Below are 14,441 nucleotides of genomic sequence, written 5' to 3'. Positions count from 1 at the left end.
CCTCTGCTCCAATAAGTCTTTCTGTCTCTTTCTTCATTTCATCATGGAAAGTGCAATATTGGCTGTGACACATCGACCGGCCTCTCAGCATGTCATCGTCCGGCTTAAATAGAGCCACATAGCAACACGTCGATCCTTCAATGGGATACACCTGCTACCTTTTGTGCCCAAAGGTCACAGCTATCTCTCCACCGTGGACCACGCAGATCAGTGGACAGCCGTTCTGACGTGAATGCCGCCATCTTTGTGCTTAAACATTTGCAGATGATCGACTGATCCGCGGGGTTCATTTGATTCTGCTGCTTCAAAGGCCTGCTAGGCTCGCTGTTTCACTATCCATGCACAAAACCAAACTCCGATAAGCTGTGTGTGTGTGTGTGTGTGTGTGTGTGTGTGTGTGTGTAATCAAGGCCTTCTGATCGGTGCTGATCAGTCAAACAGCTGCTGTGGCTGGTGACGCAGACTGCATTTTCTTCTCACTCACACACAGTATTGGACTTGAGTTAATCAATCTGTCACTTCTTCTGCTTGACTACACATGTGATGAGTCTGGTGATGGTTTGGACTTATTGAGTGAGGGCGGGCTTTCACTGAAAGATGGGCTGAATGTTTCAATAGCTTTGCTGACACGCAGAGACACCAGAGTGGTAAGATCACACCGCCCACCAGCTCAGGGCTGGTAAATTTTGTGTTGACTCTGCCTGAGGAAATGGATGACAAATGAAACCCACTTATGGTTCCATTTATAAATATAATCAAACTAAATGGTTGAGCAAAGCATGTGACAAAAACAGGCAGTTTCATCTACGTTATTAGTATTTGTTACTTTGGAGAAAATTGAATTTTTGGCTGTTGATTGAACAAAACAAGACACTTGAAGATCTGCTTAGTGTTATTGTTTAATGCTGTCGCAATTTCCTTCAATCGGTTTGAAAAAAACAATTTCACATTGCAAACACACCAAACCATGGTTTGTTTGTTCCAGCTCAAGACCACAACTTTGTGTCTGACTAAATGTTGGTTCATACTGAACTGAGAATTCCAAAGGTCCAGACCAAACAAAGAGGGTGTGAAAGCTCCCTACGATATCATGGTGGTACTTTTTTCAGACGAAATAATTAAACAATCAAGGAAAGAACAATCGGATGCAGCGCAAAAGCAGTAGTTTAAACTGTGACTGTACACCAGGTCCATTCCGGTTGAAAGGTCAAACAACACACCAAACAGTGACATCTTAGTGTAGTGTAAACTGTCGCGTTTTATTCCCAAAACTTTGAAGTAGTTTGGCTTGTGGTCCATCGGTGGGCGCTCTTGAAATTGACTTGACGTATAGCATGTCCTGTTGACCTATGAGGAAACTGAGCGAATAACAACAAGGCTATGCTAATTGTGTAATGGGAGAATCAGGGTCTGCAAGTGGGTTCTATGTCACAGATGACAGAATTAAATATAAATTGCATCACAATCTCAAGCAAAATACTGCAGTTTTATGGCCATTACACTGGCCACACATGTTTGAGTGATAGTACACTATCTCTCACAGTCATGTTTGTATCTTTTCAAACAAATTACATGTTTGTTTGATTTGGGTTGAAAAAGTTCTTGATGTGCTGCCAACATTTTTATTTTCACCTTCAGCGTACTACAGTGATTCAGTATTACACTTCCCCTAAGTGTGGGAATGCTTTGAAAGGCTGGTTTCACAAAAAGAAACTGTCAAAATAAAGCAGCAGAGACAAGATAACCTGACTTTTGGAGCATAGTACTGCCATACAAGCCATTTGCCAGTCAGATTTACCTCTAGCCTCAGTGTATTTGGCTTGTATCGCTGATTTCAAGGCCAAAACTGAGGATACACACAACTGAAGTTATGTCCATAAGATCCGTTTTGATGTCGCTAAAACCTGCGAACATCTACTAGTAGTTGGTAACTTAATTTGTGCAGAAAACCGTCAGACATACAAGAGATATTCAACATCCTGTCCTATGTTCTAATAAACCATGCCAGCACTCTGAATAATGCAAACTGGGTCCATAACTGATTGGCAAACAACACATACATGTGAATATAATCACTGAGTTAATAGTTAATTGTGCATAGCCTACATAGCTAAAACTGGTGTGGTTTAATTCTATAACCCTGTGCATAAAATATTACAAACACATTTTGTAGCAGCATGACAGCAGCATGATAAATATAAATATTCAATGTGGTTGGTTGTAGCTGGGTGTTCAGAAAGTGGCAACTGATTTAAACATTGTTTTTACTGATTTGGTCGCTGTCACTGACATTTCAAGGTTAAGATCTACAAAAGTAGTTTTCAAGGTGAAATAGAGACACAGCAGTTAACTGATCTTTTTTTTGTCAGTGGTGTCATTTTGTCAATCGCAAGCTAAACTGTTCAAAGGTCTATGGTATGTTTCCTACTGACAGACACTGACACCTTGACTCTTATAGGCTTCTCTCTTGGCATGTGTATTGTTAAGGACGTGCAGTGTTGAATTTGGTGAGATTTGAAACAGGTGACCGAGCGCTCAGCGGCAGCTGAGACTCATCATATAAGTGGTGTTGTTGATCACGCCAACACGCCTTCACTGCCACAGAAACAACCACTGATTATCCAGTTCCGATTCTGTGTACTGAGAAGTACAAGAATCTGTGAATTTTGAATAAACAGGTGAACAGCTCTTTGTCACTTTTAAAGATGCAGAGAGAAAGCTGCTACCAGCATCACCACAGGCCAAACGAACAGCCCATTCCAAACAGGCAGGTTTCAAATGGGCACTGCTAAAGATCCTCAAACTCAAACCTCCATATCCATATTTAAGATTTAAAGGTACATTGTGTAGAATTTTGTGATATCTAGTGTTGAAATTCCATGTTGCAGCTGAACACCCCTCACCTCACCCTCTGCTTCCAAACATGAAAAAGAAACTGTGGTAGCTTTAATTGTCATAAAAACTCAAAAGGTGTTTAGTTTGTTCAGTCTGGACTAATGTAAAAAACATGGCGGCCTCTGTAGAGAGGGTCCCCTCGATGTAAATATAAAGTATTTAAATATAAAGGGCCTTTTCTGGAGTAAAGAAAACTACAATTCATACAATTTAGATGAAACGAACTAGTGAAAACATCAAGAGGATTATTCTACATTCAATTTCTGCCAATAGATCCCTTTCACCTAAATCTTACACACTGGACCTTTGAAACAGACCAATTCAACACTATTGACACTAACTGTCCATCCATCTATGTTCTGTGATTATTTATTGCCTAACATGAGCTTGAGCCAAGGTTGTGCAATATGACCACATCTCATATCTTAGTAGAGGTCATTTCATATCCACATTACAGCTGTTACCTCCTTCCATCTTCATGATTCTTTGCCATATGGCGTGCCACAGGCAAAAGCCTCTTGCAGCGTCTGAGTTTGAACCATTATTCTTTCATTACACAATATTGTCATATCGCACAGCCCTGGCCAGAGCTCAAACATAGTGTTTGCATGTGTAAGCATTGTGTGTGTGTTGCATTTTGTAAGACAACAAAGATGAGCTGTATGACTTTAGAAGATCTTTCCTTTTTTGATGTCATCATTTTCAAAGAACGATTATTTTCTGAAGATAGTGGCTTCCTCATTTTGGAAGAAAAATCACAGGCTCTGATCTCCAAATCATTAAGGTCATTATCAGGCTTTTATGTTAAAGGGACATGAAACAACAACAGAAGCTCGGTTTCTTGCATCAGCTGGCTGATTATAAGGTCAGACGAAACATAATTCAGTCCAAAGTCTTTGTTCTTCTGTTCATGATATATGTTTAAAAGGCTTTACAAGAATAGAGTAAAATATTTCATTATTCATTAAGTAAAGCTCTAAACAAAACCGACAAAATGTATGACTGTATTAAATACCTTCACATTAATAAAACTGTGATATATATATTATGATATTATTTTCTGCCATTATAATATCAATGATATTTTGGAAGTACAGGAGCTTTTGAATTACAATGATTAGTTGACTCGTTGATTTATCAAAAATCCTTTTTTTCACCCCCTTAAACGTGAGGATGTTCCTGCTTTTCTGTGTCAAATATCAAAAATTACAATTACTTTTTCAGAAATGGACTTAATTGGACAAAACTATTTGAATAATAATTTGAATATAAATTAAAAAACCTTGAATATTGAGAAGTTGTGATGGACATTTTGATTTCTGACACATGAAATATGAAAATGATCAGATGGATAAAGTGCATTGTTTAACAGTGCAGTGCATAAACAATGATGCAGCTTTTACCAGGAAAGACAGATTCTTACAATATTAACATCTCAGACAGTCCTACATCATTGTTGGTATTACACTAGTGGATGATGGGTAAAGAAAAATCTTGAACAAATGACTGGAGATGCCTCCATTGTATTGTTTGATATTTAAAGCGGCAACTAATAAATCATTTTCTTAACCACTAATGGACCACTTCAACATCATTGCCATTGCTGTTCCTTGTTCATACATTTTCTGCAACTAGGCAACCAACTGCAGAGGAGATTATCTACTGTTTGTTTAGACTGGCACATGCATGAGCAGTGTACATGAATGGTCATATGATATGCGTTTTCTGATGTTTGGATCGACAGAGTTTAATGTGATAAAGAGCTAAACCACTCATCTGGGAGGAAATCAGAATTGTATAAGTGGGCGTCTATTAATAAGCTCTAGAACCGTTACTATGAAAGAGTGAACCCTCGATTTCCATCGACATTTTAAAAAAGCACACCGCTGAATTTCATTTTGATTTTGAAACATGACTTTAACAACTAATCAATAATGACACATAATCAGTAATCAGTCAACTCATAATGCAAATAATATCGCTCTCCACCACCATCATCAAAACACAGAATGAGGGAATATCTTTCGGAGGAATAGCGGCCACCCCTCCACAGAGCTGGAGAATATATGTTACAGGCTAAAACAGTTCATCAAATAATCAAGCCAATTAACAGCAATTGAATCTTCAAAACAATTGCTAATAAATTCCCTTGTTTCAGTTTCACTTATCTGCTTTTCTTTGTCTTTTGTGATCATATCATCAATATGTACATCCATACGTTTTTCTCTTTATTGTGATGTTTTGTTGACCTCATAATGTATCAGTATTGAAAGATAATCAGCTGATCAGTGAATAATAATACACATTTTATTTGCAGGAGGCTGAATAATGTGCACAGAAAATGACAAATGTGTGAGTTGATGGAAGATAGAAAAGGGAAAATATAGCTATTTCCTTTACAATTAAATATATAGAAGCATTAAATCCTCACAATGGAGAAGCTGATTGGTGTCTTCCATTGAAATCGCTAATCAATCAACAAACGTGACAACTTGTCTGTGGATAGAGTAACTGATGGTCACAAACCTGCGCCTGCTTGAAAATAGATGCTGCTGTTGTAAAACTGAACCACACAGGCTGTTCGCGCACATTTCATCCAGTCTCTGCACACAATCCTCAGAAAGAAGCATGAATGTATGAAATAGAGAAACAAAGTCTGACTCTGAGAGGAAAGTGATTATTTCCAGTCATAATAAAACATACATTCCCACAGCTCTCTTGTGTCAGAGCTGGGAGACTTGGCAACTCTGACCTCCGTCAGGAAGATCACCCAGAGCCACAGTGCTGCCAACAGACGCACAAAACCCAGCTGCACTTCCCTGTGCGTCTCCATCTCAGTCCCGAAATCCTCATCATGCATCCACACACACACACACAGATGAGAGTGACCCCTGCGAATGATGCATCCAATGACACCAATAAAAGCATTCATCTGGTGCGTAACCATCCGTCCATCCATCCGTGCATCCATAGTGACCAACAGTTGCTCCGTCAATCAGCACGATAATGTGGATACTTGCTCAACACCTCATTGGTGTGCCCAGCACTGAAGTAAAGCAGCAGCACTTTCTACTCACCTACAAGACACCGTGAGTTCAACTTTGGTGGCAGGTATGGCAGCGGTGAACGGGTCCGCGTCCCCAATGCACGCCATGTTCACCAGCGAGCTGCCGACCGGTCGATCACAAAGCGCCCCGTATCCAGCGCCCCGACGGCGGCATGAGAGGAGCCGACAGCAGCGGAAAAGGTGGATGAATGAACGGGAAGCCTCGCGTGGAGAGGAAGAGGGAGACGAGCGCGACGAGCCTCCTGACGTGTGAGAGAGAGAGAGACAGAGAGAGAGAGAGAGACACACAGAGAGAGAGAGAGAACCGATCACGCGGAGCTGCAGGGCGTCGGAGTCGCGCGCTCCTCTCTGTGCGCATCAGTGCTCCTGAGGAGAGAGAGAGAGCAACACACACACACACACACACACACACACTCTCTTTCTCTCTCTCTCTCTCTCTCTCTCTCTCTCTCTCTCTCTCTCTCTTTCTAATACACACAGCATATAAATCTACCTTTAAGGAGAAAGTGGCAAAGTAGTGTGTCTGTATCCGTGAGGCAACTTATTAGTACATGCTGTATTTAGTGTACTCTGTTCTCATCTTTATTCGATCTCATTTATCTCATTACTTTTACTATTATTACTATTATTGTTATCATTCATATGACTAATATTATCATCGGGCAGGTTTTATTTTGCACATCAAGTTTTAATTATTTATGCTGTTTTATCTCTGACTGGTTCCTTGTATTTTACGTGCATGTAACTTCTAACACACTTCATTGTATGACCTGCTATACAAATCATGTTATCATCATCATCATCATTATGATATTGTTATTTAAAGCACTGTCATTATTGATAAGACTGGGACCTGGTTTAGTTCAGTTGTTGATTGGTTGATTTTGTCTTTGGAAATAACATTTTAATTAATATCATTACTACTTTTATGTTACCTTCATAATGACATTGTTCATTCATTTAATTATTTTACAGGAACAATGAACAAATGTACTAATCATATTAAGATAGAGCCTTATTTAATGTGACCCCTGTGTTTACGGCAAAATGGCTGCAGTGAAGATGTGTTGCACCAGAGTTAGCTATAGCAGCTAATTTGCAAGCATAGTCTAGTGTCCTAGCCTGTACTAAAATGTAGTGTTGTGTTGTGTTGTATTTCATGTTGAGGTGCACAATAATACGTGCAAATCAAATTAATAAAGAAGAAACAGCAGTTCAACCCAAGATTAGCCGCTCTATTCAAATATAGTTCTTGCAAAAGGCTAGCTAGATTAGCTAAGCTACTAACCGCTGTTCTGACTATTTGCAGGAGATATATGGATCAGTCTGGATGAAAAACATTATATCTGCTACACCATATATTCAAAAAAGAAAGATTTTAACACATTTCCAGAGCTGAAGTCAGTTTCCTAAACAGGTAGCCGGTTGGCAGCCATGTTGTTTCTTATTCAGGTATGGAGGTACACCTTGGAAAGTTGGAAAATATATTTTTTAGATTCTAGATTGTGTTTTATAAAATCAGTATGTTTACTTTTAATATTGCAGATCATTTTTCATTTATATGTAGGCCTACTCAAAAAAAAACATGACAGGGACATATAGATCTATAGGAACAGTGAAAAGGAGCATTTTGACATGCTAATATTATATAATATAATATATATATATATAAACATCTAAAGTAACATCTAAAATCTAACATGTTTAATCTGTTTAATCCCAGGAAACAACCAAAACATTTCAACATACAACGTCAAGATATGTATAAATGAAACAGTAACATTATTAATCTATTGTTAGAATTCAAAAGATTGAGATGAAGGGGTCACGAAGGTTTTTACAATTCATGGTTCATAACATGATCATCAAAAACAAATTACCCTGCAAAATTATCCAATAGGCTGAATTGTCAAGATAATGAAGCACCTTTTGTGAGCAGGGGATAACATGGGATCCATTCAAGGTTTAACATTTCATTTTGGGTGAAGAAGTTTTCTGGTTTAACATCAGGGTTAGGTTTAGACTAAGACTCCTAGGTGTGATATATGTGGTTAAGGTTGTGGTAGACCTCCAGGAAACAAGGGAAATCCATGCAAAGACTTTGCAAGTGTAAAAGCCAGTGTGTGTGCAGGTTCGTCACCAGTGAAGGAAAAGGGCTTTCAAGGGGCCCTGCAGAAGTGGACGAGCGTCAGACAGATGACCAGAACGTGTATTTCAAGCTCCAGAGTGCAGACTTTAACAAAACAGTCACAATAGAACTGCGGGTGGTTGAAAAGGTTGTTGGATCAATAAACTCATTGATTACTTGGCTGGGAGCTGAGATTCATGCATTTTTAAAACTCACATTTGGGACTTTTTTTTTAACAGCAGCAACTTTACTTCTACCCTTCCCATGAAAATGAGATAGTTATTTTGGTCTGGTTCTGGAGGCACTATAAGAAGACCCAGTGTTGTTACAATGAAATTATTTATTTTCTCAGCAGCCTTTTGATGATAACTGTTGAAAATAAGCTTTTTTGTTCTATGATTACTGTATTCACTAATGTTATGAGCTTTTCTGATCAGATTACTGAGTTTTTCAAATGCTAATTTCTACCACACATATTTTCTCTGTTTAGATAATTGAGGTGAGTAATGAAGTAGTAAAAAGATCGTTGTTGTTCCCTCCTTCAAAATCTTACGATCATCCAGAGAAGAACCAACTGAGTCAGCACTGTGGGTGGGAGAGTGTGAAATAAATATAACAGTGTGACTTAAATATTCTAATATGTTAATTTACAAAGTAATGTTTGAAATGATTAATGATGCAGTGTCTTAAAATTACAGGGAACATCAAACTAAAATAAAGTAAAGGCAAAAGTAATGGAACAATTCTGCTTTTAATTTAGCTCATTGGTGTCGTATGAAACCAAAAAAGCTACTGTTGGATTTTTGGGCTGGAATTTAAAAGGAGTGGCGCCTCCTATAGGGGGATCGAGGGGTCTGAAAATTTGAACTCCGCCATTTTCTGATATTTTAACCTCAATTCAACTCACTACCACTAAAATATACAACCCTAACCCTACCCTTCCAAGGGATCATAACACTCTGTGTGGGTTATCATTATTCTGTCTACCTGCAACTAGTACAACACAGCCCACCCACCTGGAGTTTGCCGCTCCCTTCAACAACTGTCAGGCATGAAAGTTATGTTACAGGAGCTGGTGCTGCTCCCAGAGCTTGAAAGGGTTGATAACATCGTGATTGGACAGCTGTAAACAGTGCTGCATTGAGGACAGACGACATAAACCACCTGAGCAAAACAAACTCAATTTACTAGCCCAGCATGAACCACAGAGCTAAATATAGAAGTACGTGTCAGCCTTAGTTAGTCTGAAGAAATAGACGGAAGGTTTATTCTGCAGGTCAAACATGTGGGTTTTCTCTGGGCTCTCCCCAACATGCACGTATGTTCCAGCCTATAACTGTTGGGAGGTTTGATTTCAATCCACAAATTACAACCTTACTGTGGAGCTGGAGGAAAATCAGGGGGTCGCTGATGTCAGAGGTGAAGACTAACTAAAAATGGTCGACATGACAGCTCTCTGAAAGTGAAGGCCAGTCACTTGGATCGCCCCCTGGTGACTGACTGCAGTACAACTACTTACCGTTAGTGACATGGGCCAAACTAAAAATAAAGCAAAGGTCAACTTAGATAGTTTCTTTCAAAGATGGTTTTTGTCATTTGAGATAGTTCAGTCGCTGATGTATGTCCCAGGGTAATGTTCCTGATATATATATATATATATAATACATTTAATAGCATCATATTTGCCACCTTACGTGATCAAAAATATATGGTAAATTGGACAAATACAATTGTAAGTCATTTCTGTGTAAAATTGAAAAAAGGCCCTCCAGTGCTGCATTGATTTTTTTGCATGTTAGTATTTCAGTCATTTCTCTGAGTCACCTTTTGGATGAGGGAGCATAATGTGGCTTCCAAAATTTCAAAGTAATTTTCAGGGCAAATTGATGCACCTGGCTTTTTTACACAAAGGAGAAACAACCTTAAGAGGATGTGACTCCCATCTGCCTCTTTGACGATAGAAAAAAAAAAGAAAAGAAACGGCCAAAATGAAACAACCATTGTTTTCTGGCTACAGCTCAGAGTATTTTCCTTCTATGAGAATTTCATTGAGGGCAAACACAGAGAGAATGGGCGTAAAGACTGTTGGAAGAATCTTACCTGTGAAAATTAAAACATTTGCTGATACTGCGTCAAGAACACGGTAGACGTTTGAAAAACAACTCAAGTGCAAAAACAACTTCACACATTTAATTGTTAACAGTTGTTTCTGTCACTGACAGTACACTGTGTTCTAGCGAAGGTTTTGGCTTTTAAGAAGAACAAGGTAATTAAAGCTGCAACCACGGGACGTGGACGGGCCATCACACCCCCGGTGCTTCTCGGGTTGCACGCTGGAATCAGCGGACACGGCACAGATTGTCTGTTGCAACCATCAGACAATCTACAGAATAAGTGAGATGTCCTTTCTGAAATAATCAAAAGCTTCAGCCCGTCACCTCAACAAGGTCCCAGGACCTGCTGCCAGCTGGTGGCGCTATAACCAAGAATGAAATTCAGGTCAGGACTTTTATCAAACACTAGAATAGAACTCAGTGGAGCACATTTCTTCACCAAGGCCCAACAGTCCTGTTTAATGTGCTGCACCAACTTTCACACACTTACAGATGCAGTCGTCTATTTTTTTCCCATCAATAGTTATGGGTTAATGGATTCTTCCAGCAGGTGCTATGACTGTTTCAAAATTGGCCTGTACATCTCTTCAAGACGGGACTATCATCACACACGAAAATGAAAAATGTTAACAGCGAACATGGCAGAGAACGGCCTTGCAGAGCGCAGCTGGAGACTCTTGTTTCTTGTTCTGTTGGGAGCGATGCTGGGCCAGGTTCATCTCAGCTCCTCACAGTATTAACACAATGTGAGCTCATACAGCAGCTGAGGGAGCCATGCAGAGGAAGTGCTGGTTTTGATCATTTGTAATAAAAAAGGTGAAGGGGATTTAGAGACAACCCCCTTGATGCTGCTGCCTGATGAATGAACTTCATTATCGCTTCATTACGACTTTACTTCCTCCAAAGTAACTTCTAATCATCGCTGTGCTTACTTTCATATGAGATTCATATTGGTCATAAAAACCATTAATAATTTCAGGATTTTTAATTCAATCAAACAATGTTATTACATTTTTGGAATACGAGATATAATTGATCAAAGTTCATTCTTATAAATTGAATTTGAAAATTGAGACCAGCAAGTAGTTTGAGTTCTATAAAACCCCATCCACGACATTAAGTTTGTGTTTAATCTCTCGCAGACTGAAAATAGTTTTTATTCTTTAAGGTTCCAGTGCATGTGAATTGAGAGCTTTCTATTATATTCATTCTCCAGTGCCGCAAATAGATTCCAAGTTATTAGAATGTGAAGCCGCTCTGACTGCTCCTAATTGCTCTCTCCTCAATCTCTCCTTCCCTTAATTTGCCAAATAGAGACTGTGATAGATGCATGGAGTTCTTCTAAACTTCATTATCCTCCTCAGCCCTGCCTGATGGCTGAATACATTGTCTAAGACTAATGTTGTGCAGGCAGACATCATTCAAACCCACAACCCACACACACACACACACACACACACACACACACACACACACACAACTTTAAATCATAGACAAGGATTCAAAACTTTACCAACAACCCAAATATATAAAGATAGAATGAATATATGTAGTAAAATTATTTTTTTATTTATTATTATTGTGTAAAATAGTGAATATTACTGCAGTTTCATCTATATACTTACATCACGTATTACTCAAATGATTATTTTCTTAATTAATTAATCAATCAATCAAATTTGATTGATTTGAAACCATCAAATCTTTTTGGCATCTTTGCTGGAAAATTAACTTAAACAATGATCAATTGTCAAAATAACAGGAGCCTACGCATTTCTGGTGATCTACTCATTAAAGCTGGGGCTGGTAATCCTGGAAAACAAACACGGTAAGGCTGCACCACGCAAAATTCACATCCCTTCGCTCTCTCGTCAAAGCTACGGGCCCGAAGCGCACGAACGTGCACTGACTGACAACTGCTACACGAGGCCTTTTCTGTGGTCATGTGCAATGAGAGCCCTTTTCAGAAATTCTTGAAACTCTTGAGAATATCTGGGAATTTCTCCAGGGTCTGTCTTTCTCATACGAGCAGCGCACGAGATATTCTCAGCTCAGATGTGTCAACAACAAAATAGAACTCTCTGGAGCATCCAGGTGAGCGGTGGTGCAGCAGGCAGAGGCAGGATGTAAAAATGCTGCTGCAAAGATCATGTGTTGTAGTTAACACCACATCAACACCAAGCTCCATTGGTGTCTTCTCTGTTTATGGCTCCGCTCTTTTTATCCTGTATTTTTTTGTATTGTTAACATTTGCATCTGTCATGTTTTGGAAACGTCATCGACACACCCACTTACTCGTGGAAAATGCTGAGGATCTCCTGCTGTTTTCTAACATCATCAATGCAGTCGGACATTATCCAGATTTTTTAATTGAAAAACGTGTTTAGAATTAACCCCTTAGATTAAAAAAATAAAATTTTTAAACTAAATTTTTTTAACTCAAGGAGGTCCTGAACACAATGATACAAAAATATTTAGACAACATATTTAACACACACACACACACACACACACAAGAAAGTCCAGAGATGCTGACTTTTATCTTTGCAGCTCTCGTATTTCTGCAACGTAATGCAGAGTGAAGGAGGGTTTGTTTCTAGTGTAGGGTGGTATCATGTCTACGAGCATTCAGACGCCAAACAACAGTTTAATATTTACTGTAGTACAGTATAAATGCTGATGAATGGGATCTTCTGAACAAAGTAGTCACATAAAGGAAATGTCAGCACCCTCAGTAAAAATCACCTTTTCCCATGGTGCTTAGTGTAAAAGGCTGTTTGAAATCCAGTTTGTGCTGAGGCAGGTCAAAATCTCCCTCTAAGGGGCAGAGATCTGCTCAGCAATGAGCAGCAGCAGGGCAGCAATCTAAATGTGCACATCCTTGCATCTTGAGAAACAGCTGGTTGTGCTGTTTTTTACTTTAATGAGGATTAATAGACTCACATCAAAAGAACGGGCGACCAATGAACAACTGTGTTTCTCTCTGTGAGGAGGCCAGGTGAACAGAGCTGCAGCGCAGCACACGAGCACTGAAGGTCATGGCTTTGTTTGAACAAGACGCACTTCAGCTCAAATGATTTAAAACAGCGTCCAACGTGTTGAGAATAGTTTAATCGCCAGTGAGCGCCGCACACACTCAACACTGTCAAACTCGCATCAGGGGGCACCCTCACTGGCGCTGCCCGTCAAACTGTCCTGCAGATCTATGACGGACAAAACCAGATGGCCTCCCAAGTCGCTCATTCAGTCTCTGAGTGTGTGTGTTCTCACTGAATTGAGACGACATCACATCTATGTGTTATTGTGACATGATATCACTTGTAAGATGATTTCATTTCTATTTATATAGACCAAAATGTAGGCTCTACACTCTACAACATGCAATGATTCAATACTGTCATGTGCCTTTTACTTATATTGTCTTATGCTACTCAGATCCTGTAGTAAAGTAAACGCACCAAAGCCACAACTCCAAGTTAAACTCCTGTTGTGGGAAACGAATTGTAGTAATTGTTGTCTCAAAAGGAAATGTATAAAACCTGGAAGTATGACTGTTTTAATCAACTGTTCTTTTGAGGGTATATAAGACAAGACATTCTGAAGGACTGACAGAAAGTGCACGTGAAGTCAAGAGATTTGATTCATCACACTGTCACTGTCTTTGGGGTTAAGTAAACAAATTAAATAAAATAAACAGTTGTAATGAATGCAACCATATTTTTCATTCTACTTATATATTTTGCATTGCATATGCACTTTATATTTTATATTTCGTATTTTATATATATTTCTTCTGTTTTTCTTTTATATTAGTGAGCACAGTTCTTTGGTCGGGCAGTTGCAAAGTAAGAATTTCATTACCCAATGATAAACCACTGTGTCTGTTATTGTGTATATGACAAATAAGCATCTTGAATCTTGAAATCTTGAATCTGTTTACAGCATTGGACAGTTTGTAGCATGATGGAAGGTAAATGAATTGAGGAATTATTATCAGTAATGGTTAAGTGTCTGAGGAGACATATTGTGTATCAAGCAGTCTCGTTGTAGTCATAGTCCAAGATCAGATTAGGAGACACCATTATAAATTATAATCCATCATCATTATCCACTGCCACCATCATGATCCACCATCAGTTGCCTCGATCATGGTCCACCACTACGATCAGATGCCAGCACGATAAAGGATCCGCCATTGTTATCACGATGTCTGATTCCTCAATCCACCATCATAATC

At 39.1% G+C, this 14,441-nt stretch overlaps 1 protein-coding gene across 1 annotated transcript in view; it reads right to left on the bottom strand.

Annotated features, from left to right (window-relative positions):
• The window catches only part of LOC109624099 (copine-8-like), a 59,980-nt gene extending 53,711 nt beyond the window's left edge, over positions 1-6,269 (bottom strand). Inside the window, exon 1 of the mRNA XM_020078596.2 lies at positions 5,973-6,269. Within this exon, the coding sequence (XP_019934155.2) occupies positions 5,973-6,049 (77 nt within the window). The 5' untranslated portion in view covers positions 6,050-6,269. The remainder of the gene's footprint in view (positions 1-5,972) is intronic.
• Positions 6,270-14,441: the final 8,172 nt, after the last annotated feature.

This window comes from Paralichthys olivaceus, chromosome 7, assembly GCF_024713975.1.
Source record: "Paralichthys olivaceus isolate ysfri-2021 chromosome 7, ASM2471397v2, whole genome shotgun sequence".
In the NCBI taxonomy this organism is placed as follows: domain Eukaryota; kingdom Metazoa; phylum Chordata; class Actinopteri; order Pleuronectiformes; family Paralichthyidae; genus Paralichthys; species Paralichthys olivaceus.
Note: the sequence above shows the minus strand (reverse complement) of the source record. Positions and strands in the feature narration are given on the sequence as shown.